Source organism: Ptychodera flava, chromosome 8 (genome assembly GCF_041260155.1).
Source record: "Ptychodera flava strain L36383 chromosome 8, AS_Pfla_20210202, whole genome shotgun sequence".
Classification (NCBI taxonomy): domain Eukaryota; kingdom Metazoa; phylum Hemichordata; class Enteropneusta; family Ptychoderidae; genus Ptychodera; species Ptychodera flava.
In genome coordinates, this window is record NC_091935.1 from 26,987,449 (window position 1) to 26,998,380 (window position 10,932).

Here is a 10,932-nt window from a genome sequence, read left to right on the forward strand (position 1 = left end):
TTCTATGAGTAAATTTCGACAATGGTATGCTGTCTTACTGGTTTCATTATCCACCAATATATTATATGTCATGCAAATCACGAAACTTTACTGAGTTTACTCAACACACCAGACAAATAATTAGATTTCTACACTCCATAGGCCTATGTGTATCTATGTGTGTATGTCACGTATCTAGATCTGTGTTATGTATGTATGTATCTATCTATCTATCTATCTATCTATCTATCTATCTATCTATCTATCTATCTATCTAATAGTTCTATGTATCTATCTATCTATGTATCTATTATCTATGTATCTATGTATCTATGTGTGTGTGTTTGTTTATGTGTCGTAACATCAGTGTAACATTGGAAAGAAGCTGGAACTGACCACGTGCACGAGTGTTGATGTCGAACTTGAATTAGTTTATTGAATATGGAACCATGGCTAGACCTCACGGCCCAGCTAACGGTACATCAGTCTGTGACTCTGCCCGTGAGTGTTGCTCCTTGAGTCTGTCCTAGTTAGTCTGTACTGAGTGTGCCCTATCTCGGTCACTCCATAAGGGAGTGACCGTGGTCCTGAGTGTCCGAGTTCTTGTCCTAGTTGCGTGAGTCGGTGTCCCTGAGTGAATATCCCGTCTCGGTCACTCCACAAAGGAGTGGCCGTGGTGCTGAGTGTCTGAATTAGTCCCTGAGTGAATGTCTGTATAGGTTAGTCAGTCCATTTATACAGCATCTTGGCTATGTCGGATACCGACGCCATAAAGAATACAGTAAGATGACATACATTACTTTGATTTCTACCGACAATGGAAAAGATACACGAGTACAAATAATTTGCCCGTGTGTGGCATGCTACAATTCTTTTGTTTCAAACCCATGCATGCCATGGTGAAGTATATTAAAATGATAATAACAGATAAATATTACAGGTGGTTGAAATACAATAGTACATGGCGGTATTACGCAGAATACCTCTATAGACTACGGAAAGGATTAGTTATTGGGTTAATTTTCAAATGTGTAAACGAGTAAGACTATGTTGTCCATCATGTATTTCGTGGCGCCAGTATTTAGAGTTCATATCAAGAGGAATTGCAGCTTGATCAATCGCGTCCAAGGACGCTAATGTATAGTCAGCGTGAAATACTAATTTTCTTTTCGCCAATTAGGAGGATTATGACATGTACAGTGAAACCTGTGACCTTCAGATCAAATCATTCTAGTTCGAAATAATCTGGATTGTCAGACAAAAAGGAGACTTTTACGCGACAGAAGCGTCTGTGTTGAAGATATATGCACAGACAGAATTAATTTTCCAGTTGTTTACAGGCTTGGAATTAGAAGTAAGTCAGTGGAAGAAATTTTTGCCCATTTTGGTTTCATCCTTTTTGATAAGAAACAGGAGCGAAAGTAATTATCCCGAATGCTGACCTTTAGTTGGTGCTGGCCTTAACGAAGGCCACTGATGCAAATATAGACCAGTGTTTCACATATATTGCGATAACGTTATAAGGGAAACTTTGCCCGCGTCCGAGTCAAAAGAGAACAAAGTGGAACTAAATAAACTCCATTTGTGACCGGATTTGCGCTCCAGCATTCAGATGATAATTTAAAGTCGTTATAGGTCACTTAAGGACACCACTTTTGCCATACGTTTTGAACCCGGCGGTGTAATTTAATAATGTTTTTTCGTAACAAAACTTGGCAATGCATTTCAAAGAATCTCACAGCCTTGCACTACACTAACTGTAGGAAATTCATCCCGTTGAAGGTCACTCAAGGTCATAGTACAGTCCTATCACTACAGAGTGTCTATATGCAGGAAGTGACCCTCTGCATAAATGCTTAGACTGTGAATATTCTTTTATACCTACCTTCTATTCAATATCACTGATGCGATGAAAAGACCATGCGCAGATGCGTCGAATGTGTACGTTTCTTCGACTTCCGACAAACATCTTGAGAACTTGGCGAAAGCTGTGCACGCAACACGTAACACACAGACGTACCTTCGTTTTAGCCCCAATCAAACGAAGATCATAATACTTGTCACTTTAACATTTCTATCGCCATGACAACACAAACCCGTCGTCGTTACGTGTGTAACCTGAGTGAGAAGAGCTTAGAAAAAGCCAGACAGGAATTGAATGAAGACCCGGAGACCAGAGACCAGAAAATAGACGAATTGAGGGCAAAGTTTGCAAAGGAAAAACCAGAAGTGAAGTTACCACCCGATGATGCGTTCCTCGTCAGATTTCTACGAAATAAGAAATTTGACGTCCAAAGAGCATACAACATGCTTTTACACTACTATGAAGTACGCCGTAAATACAAGGAGATTTTCGTCAATTACCAGCCTTCATTGTACAGGCACATCTTTGAGACTGACATGTTAACCATATGTCCCGGACAGGACAAGGACGGGCGCACAGTCATGCTTTTCCGCGCAGGTAAGTGTTTTATCGTCAGTGTCGGAAGATTGCATATATTCTCACAATGTCCATGCAAAAATTTACAAAACTTTATCTAGTATGCTTCGCACTTAGGCTGCGACGAAAACATAAGTATGGGCTGACTTTTGACGTCACCATGTATTAGTATGCACACTGACGTAGGCTACATTTTTGTTGTCGTCACATGCACCAGCATACAAACTAAATGGATTTTCAGTCCAGCTAAAGAAACTCTTGTTTCATGCTTACATGTGTATAGAACAGGCTTTGCGGCTAAATCAACTTAAAGATTTGAAGCCTGTTTTGAATGCGGTGCTACCAAGGCAAAAATATGGTCACAATACCTAGGGGTACAACACCTTGTTTGCGGATGAAGCTCTGCTGGAGGCTGTGGGACTGGCTCGGCCATTTCTATAGGTTGCAGATCACTTGCTCCAAACAATGTAACTTGAGGTCAAATTGGCCCATTTAAAATGTTTCACAAAGGTGCGCATTGATTACGCACTTTGAATTTCAATACCTTTCAGCGGTCATGTCCGTAGTCTTACTTTATGGCCGAACACGTGTCGTCAGGACGAATACAAATGCAGACGACTATATATACATTCCAACCAGTATAATTCTTCATCTCGTCTTTAATAGATAACCATCAAAACTAAGATGACTTCCGACAGAGATACATTTTAGAAAAATTGATATATAAGAAAACTTTCCAGGTAAGGAAAAAGGACTTGGCCTTGTGGAATATATTAAAGCTACCAACTGCATCAGGCATTGTCTCTGTGCCTTTCCTTATCTCTGCAGGCAAATGGGACCCTGACCGTTACAACATCGACGCGATCTTCACCGCTTGCTCGATGATATATGAGAAGCTTTTAGAAGACGAGGAACTGCAGGTGAATGGTTTGGTTTTTGTAGACGACGTAGAAGGCACATCTGTGAAACAAATGACTCAGTTTGGACCCGCAGCAGCCCAAAAATCCATGGATTTGTCGGTGGTAAGTATAAAATGACTGATCGTGGGTAAGGAAGTTCACCTGTTGAGACTTTCTGAACAGGTTACTGTTTACGAACTCGCCTTTTCAAAGAAGGCAAAATTTATGCCGCTATAGACAAGTAAATAAAGTAGTCCCTTCACTTTTTGGAGGAACTTTTGTAAAGGGGCCTTTTGACCAAGCTCCAATTCGTTTTCGTACGAGTGATGACTAATATAAATCATAAAACTAATTTGTTTTATGAAGTTTATACAACCCAAGCAAACAACGTCTTGAGCTTTCGATCTGTCATGGACGACGATCTTCATCAGAATAACAAAAAAGAAACTGATCGTAAATATGGGGTATTTCAAGACCCCTCTCTCTGTTTCTCATTACGGCGTCTGATGTAATGGCTTCTCGGATCTCCCTTGGCCAGTATTTCATTTCATTACGGCTACTGGCGCTTTAACAGTGAACTCAAAGTGCCTCACTAGTGCTCCAACTAGTTCTAGTATGTTTTGTGTCCTTACACTGACACGGAAAAAATACAGATGAATTGTAGTACGGGTGGTCTTGGTGATTTAGTGCACTCTAATGGATTCCAAGCTGATGGATTCCACGCTTTTTTAAGGGATGCCTCGCGCATAATAGAATGGCTTCTATGTTCATGTGTACTTGTTATCTCGGTCCAAAATTGGTCTCATTAAAAACTATGTATATGCAACCCATTGTTCGCAATTACACGGCCACCCGTGGCTCTCATCTTATCACTGAGTAGAGTTGTCACTTCACGTTCAGGGTCGACTGTCTTCCGGAGATCAGCACCTATCAGATTTTGAAATTGGTGATCAGCCATGAAATGTATTACAAAGTCGTTCAAACCGTGCACTGTTCTTCGAGTCTACAAGTCGTCAGATGTTTGTGTCATCATTTTTAGAGTCGAGAGTAGAATGCACTGTTTCTGATGTGATTGCCCTCCTTGCAATCTATCGTTTTTTTGTTCCTTTTTTCCAAAAAGTGAAAGGTGTAGTCGTTTTGAACAAAGTGTCGTCGGAATGTGAATAATGGCTGTCAGGTAGATGACTACCTATGGGTCGGGCAGTGTAGCCAATTTCATTTATCTGAATGTAGAAATATCACTGTAATTGTAATGTTTTTCTTTCATGTAACTTTCACAAAAGACGCGGTATGAGAAATCATTTTGAAAAATGTATTCAAACAGTGATTTAACCTTGCCGTGTGTCAAGGGACTGAATTTTAATTCGGTGCCACAACTCTGTTGGCCTGATCCCTAGACGAAGTATTTTTGCCTTCGCTGACGAGAGTTTTACCTAGCGCTCTTGAAAAATACATCATTTTGTGTTTCCATTGCTGGGTCAGCAAATCACTTTTTTACAATCTAACATCTAGCATGTACCTTTAAAGGTATACGCTTTAGAACTTTACGCTGAAAGGAAATTGCAACGCTTCAGTCTTAATCAGCTCCCTACATATCTTCGATGGTAGACTTGGTTCAAGTCTGTGATTTGTGAATGTTTTAGAGGGGTGAACGTAATTTTTGTCCTGTTTTCATGTGACAGACGTGAGTGGGGTGAACGGATGAGTGGGGTGAACTCTATAAAACGGAGTTTCGGTGAATCCGGCAGAAATTAACTCACTACTGCGCAGACTCAAAGGTAATGGGTTCAATCGCTAAGAAAACTTGGCCTGGACTGCTAAATTCTAAATAGGTTCGTATGAAATAGGAGAGACACAAGAGAAACTATTATAAGTGATTTTATTTTTTAACAATTCACCACTTAAACCAAGTCCACTTTGATGGCTGCAATTAGTTATAAAGTAGTGGGGGATACAGCATCGAAACGATGTGGAATATTTCTGTGCCATGCATCTCACTAACATCGTCGTAAACCACGCACCTCTTTACGGCAACAGCTCAGCGCTACCCGTCAAGAGATTTTTGCGTAGGTCAGCGGAGCGGAAATCATTGCTCTGGCTCGCGAGAATGCTCACTAAGGAAGTTGGGAACACTGTCCTTTCTCACTTCTTGCTTACTCAGTGCTACGTATAATACATGCAATTGTACAGAATATGACATTATCTTAATTTATCGAGGGGTTTCGTACACTCTAAGGTAGAATTGCGCCCTGGGGAATGATATTTGGACTCTCAAATCCCAGGTCTACCACTTGTTGGGGCTCATATTAAAGATCTTGGAGTAAGACAAATTTTCACCGTCTTAGTTTTTTCGAAAAATCGAAAAGTTTACATTTCCCCACAGCACAAGGATTGCGGCAATTTTGAAGTTCAAATATCGGTAAAAGTCGAGTCAAAATCCGCAATGTTTAAACTTAGTAATTTTGCTTTTTGCTACTACCAAACTTTGCACGGTGATCCATGATATTTATTCTTGTTTCATTCAGGAAAGTTTGAGCAAAAGTTTCATTCTTGCACTTTCGAGGCGCATACTACCTTAACTCTGATCGTCGTGCATGTGACTGTTTTCCCTGAAAGACATCGCTTTTCTTCAGATTTACTCTCATATAATACACTACATTTCTGTACATTTCTTCCCAGAATACCGTTCCGGTGCGTTTTAAAGCGGTCCACTACATCCGGCAGCCTGACATCTTCACCGCCATGTTTGCCGTTATTAAACCTCTCATGAGCGAGAAGTTGATGAAACGGGTGAGTTTTCCTCGAGTCAAAATCCGCATAGTGTTATACGGCAAAAAATCGTGAAATAGAGAGGTCCAGCAAACTTAATTACTAAGTTGAAATGCTATATCTGGTCCGAAATCATCTTGTTAACACGTACATTTTTGCCAAGTCCATATGCAGTGATTGTTGAGCTATGTGCGTTGAGGAGTAACATTTACACGATTTACGTGTTATAATTGCCTTGTAAAATTCAGCGCAAAAGCTCCTTTTGCACAGGACAGCCGATGAAGCAAAGGAATTTTCTAGGTGCGCATTTTAAGGTAGAACGCGCCTCGGGGACAGACATTCGGACTCTCAAACTTTTACAATTCTCTTCTGATATACCACATGTGGGGGTTCATTGTAAAGCTCTTGGTGAAAGAAAACTTTTTACCGGCTTAGTTTTTCGAAATTCGAAAATTTTCATTTTTATCCATAGAGTTAACACAGGGATGGTGGCCGTTTTGAATTTCTAATATCGGTAAATCTTTGGTAATTTGTTTCTCTAGTACCAAAATTTGCACGGTGACCCCCTATTTTTGTTCTTGATTTTGAAAGAGAATGATTGAAAGATTCCTTGAGGAAAGTTAGAGCAAAAGTTTAAGTCTTTCACTTTCGAGGCGCATACTACCTTAACGCTCTCATTTCGGAGGCTTGTTAAATTTTGCTGCAGCGCGCCACCAGAACAGCTTTGGCATTGGATTTGGCAAATCTTAGTGACACACATTTGACATTGACTGTCTTACCATTTACTTCGGAAGAAAAGTACAAAAGATATTTGGAGAAGGTGTAAACAGACGTACACAATACGTTCCAGTCATTTCCTCGATTGTGTTAAACTACCTCTTCTAGTTCGGTCAAACGACATTTGTTCATGATGAACTGCTTTGAAGACATAGTAAGGAATGGTTATGAACGAAATTTTCCATAGGTCAAAAAATACACAAATCCTTATTTTGTTTTGTTTGTTCCTCTTTTTTGTTTTAGATACATTTTCACGGCAAGGATTATGGAACCTTACACGATCATGTACCGTCCTCCATGTTGCCACCGGATTTTGGCGGGCAACTAACCAATTACAACTCACAAGAGTGGTTTGAAGAACTGTGCAAAGAAGATAGAAAGTTCGAAGAACATAATCAATATGGCTTCCCAAAGGCTGCAGACGTTCTCGGGGGCGTGTCGCAGGGCGTCGACCCAGTCGGCGGCTTGGCGGGAAGTTTTAGAAAGCTTGAGACTTAAAGCAGATATTTTGACGTTATCTTTGATACCTATTGTGAATTTTCTGTACATTAGCGAGGGAAGCCATAGTTATCTAATCCTAGTTTTAAATACTGAGAACAAATAACGATGTTTTTGTCGAATACTTTTAGTTAATTTCATTTACTGTATGCAAAGTGATCATACATAGCAGTCATACCATTACCTCGCAAAAAATACTGGCTTGCGTCATTAAAGATGAGCATAATGACGTAAGGAAAGTTTCACTCATATCCAAATTACACATTATAATAATATACTTACGTGATAGGTGAGTAGGTATATATACAATACATTCAGAGGCCGTCGGCACAAATTCGAAAATGGTCGTGAAACGTCGGGTTTTGAAGTTCAGACGAAGGAACCATCGAGGCCATTTATCGCCCATTGGCATCAAACTGAGATGTAACTTTTACACAGACTGCTCACTGACATCAAAATAACATGTAACACACACTACCATTCCAAACTTTTCAAAAAACTTTGCACTGTGACACGTTTTATTTTCTTACATATCAAATTCATTGAGTGTTTTTGTTCGCCACTTTTGACATTATATGATTGATGGAATGTACCTGTGGATAAACACATCATTGTCAAGTTGACTTTTTCTTATATTTGTCAGTAAAATGTTATCATGTATAGAGAAGGATATCTAGTTGTTGAAATAAAACAAAATGCACGAATATAATCCAAGTGTTTCGGGGGAGAGTATGCTAAGGATATTCGCGATAAAAAATTGACTGCACGTGATTGGTATGTCTAGAGTATAACATGATAATTATGACAATGTGGAGGAGGACTGCCCTTTCCAGACAGAAGATAAGGCATTCTACATCTATTGGGTATATGCAGACTGGCCCCTAGACTTGGTTCAAGTCGGTGAATTTCTAAAAAAAAATCTTTTGTAATAGTTTCTCATGTGTATCTCCTATTTCATACAAACCTATTTGGAATTTCGCAGCCAAGGCCAGGTTTCCTTGCGATTATATTGAACGCGTTACCTTTGAGTCTGCGCAGTAGTGAGTTAGTTTCTGCCGGATTCACCTGTGATTCCGGGTGAAACTCCCCTGTATAGCGTTCATCCCTCTCATTGCGTTCACCCCACTCACGTGTTTCACATGAAAACAGAACACAAATCATCGCGTTCACCCCACTCAAACATTCACAAATCACAGACTTGAACCAAGTCTAACTGCCCCCCGTCGCTTGGCTTTTCCCTGTAGCACTAGCAGTTACTGGCGGGCCATCGCGTTCACCCCACCATCTACGCATCAGCCTAACACTGACACGACAGTCTGCAGAAGTTCATTGCTTCAAATTATTCTGTTTTGATATTTATGTGCCCACAGACTTGCAGCAAGTCTAAGGTCGTCCCCTCGGCCCTCCCCATTGCTTACTGTCTCAGTAGCGTGTGGGTTAATAACAGGTAGTTTTCGTTCATTGGAGAAGCCTTTATTTTATATTTTATTCGATACCCTCATACTAAATGGTCCAAAAAGCAGAGAATCTGATGTTTAGTATGGTAGCAAAAATTTACCCGAAGGATGAAGGGGTATGTATTTGGGGTAGAAAACCTAAAATTTGGTGTTAATGATAACATTTATTTAAGCAAAAAACACTTATCTCATGAAATGTAATGTCTTGTTAGAAATAAGGAGAATATGTAGGAAAAACAGACAATTTTGTTTGCATTATTTCTCATCATTCTTAAATGGTTTGACTTGAAAGACAAATTTAATGTGATTAAAATCATGATAAGCAAAATTAAAATGACTTTTATTCAAATTGTCAAAACTTCATTGCCAAAGAAATTGGTCATTTCGATTTTTAGTATTTTAAGAACAGAATGAAAATTTCACTAAGGTTGTCCCAGCAAGTGTGGAGTTGAACTTTTTTAGAAATGTTGAAAACAGGAGAAGAAAGAAGCCATGAAATCTCGTGATTTGCATAAATTTACACTTCTTCCTCAAACAATTAACAAATGTTTGTCATGCTGAAAGGTAATGACAATGGAATGAATCTTTGCAAAAACGTTATTTTGAGCAAAATATGGTATGTTGTGTGCAGCACCACCTTAACTGTTTCTGATGTATGGATTCATTTGAACAGGGTCTATCCCATCAGTCACTTTAAAATCACACTTTAAGAAGGTCAAGTTACCGTTTTGAAATTAAAATTTCCACATATCATTTTTTATATATCATTTGTCATATCATTTTTCAGATATCGTGACTGAACATTTCGTGATTTTCCAATATCAAATGGTGGCTTACAAAATTTCCCAGGACTTTCCAGCACTTATTTTTCATTTCCATGGACCTTTCAATGACTTTCAATGAGAATTTAAATCTCAAGAGCAGTCCAGAAGCGTATGGACCATGTTGAAGTAAATTTGAAATTGAAGTAGATATACAAATTTATATAATACATCATTTAACGAGAATTGTATTTCTGACCCAAATTAGAGCGAGTAGCAATCACAAATCATTTAATGGTACAGAGCATGCACACACTTTAGTGTGAAATATCTTTTATAATATTCTTGAGGAGTTTGCCAGGATTGTTTCTATAGGTTTTGTATCATTACTATGTTTTTTTACTTCCATAGTGATGAGCATTTCGAAAAACTTCGGCCTGTTTACTACCTTCCAAATAAACTGTATCAGTGCACTGACAATGCTGTGTCTGTCATTAGCTCACAGCGAGTAGTTTTCAAGTGTCATTGCCGAGCTTGGCAAAACACATTACTGCTTTTTGAAGTTTCCTAATATCCCATACACTGACTCCACTGAAATGCCCACGGAAACAATTTGTATATGTTGAAGGAGTCAGATGTATATCACAGGCAAATATTTCAGTTTAAGCCGATGCCGGAGAGCTTTACTTGAAAGTGACCAGAGAACTTTTCTGATCTGCTGAAGATCACTCTCCCCAGTGGGGCTACTGCCTGGAGAGCCCTCAAGTGAAATGCAGCGTTTTCTCCAGATTCCTCACACACAGGGGAATACACCCTCTCCTTGAAAATTGGGAAGGGGGTAATTTTGTTCTGATCGAGATCGACCATAATAATTATGTAAATTCAACCCGTACAAATTCAGGTTTTGCAAGATAAAATTATGATCATTGTGTAGATCACATATGTACTTAAAGACAACCTGGAGTTTCTTGCTCTTTTCCATTGAGTTCTGTTTATTACCTGTGGAAGCCTACGAAAATTATTCACAATCGTACTATGGATTGCAACAATCTATACTATATATATATCAGGGGGGGGGGAATGGCAAGTGTTTGTAATTATTCTACAGGGGAGTTTGATTAGATTTTACCAAATTGTACATTCTGGAGAAAACACTGAATATATGTAAACTTGTGTACAGAAAGACCATATACAAGTTCAAGGCATGAGTATTTACCTTTCGCTGTGTGCTTAGCAAACGCAGAGGACTGACAGAGCCATCACTCCAGTCACATTGACCTACGGGGAAGAATGTAAAGAGCGCCCTCCTGTGACAGGATCTACCATTCAACAAAGACACTAGACCTCCTACA

The 10,932-nt window shown here is 39.3% G+C and overlaps 1 protein-coding gene across 1 annotated transcript; it reads left to right on the forward strand.

Annotated features, from left to right (window-relative positions):
• Positions 1-1,909: 1,909 nt before the first annotated feature.
• LOC139138919 (alpha-tocopherol transfer protein-like) lies at positions 1,910-8,071 on the forward strand. The gene is made up of 4 exons (XM_070707519.1): positions 1,910-2,440; positions 3,248-3,441; positions 5,998-6,108; positions 7,108-8,071. The coding sequence occupies exons 1-4, from the start codon at positions 2,062-2,064 to the stop codon at positions 7,360-7,362; spliced, it is 939 nt and encodes a 312-aa protein (XP_070563620.1). The 5' UTR covers positions 1,910-2,061; the 3' UTR covers positions 7,363-8,071.
• Positions 8,072-10,932: the final 2,861 nt, after the last annotated feature.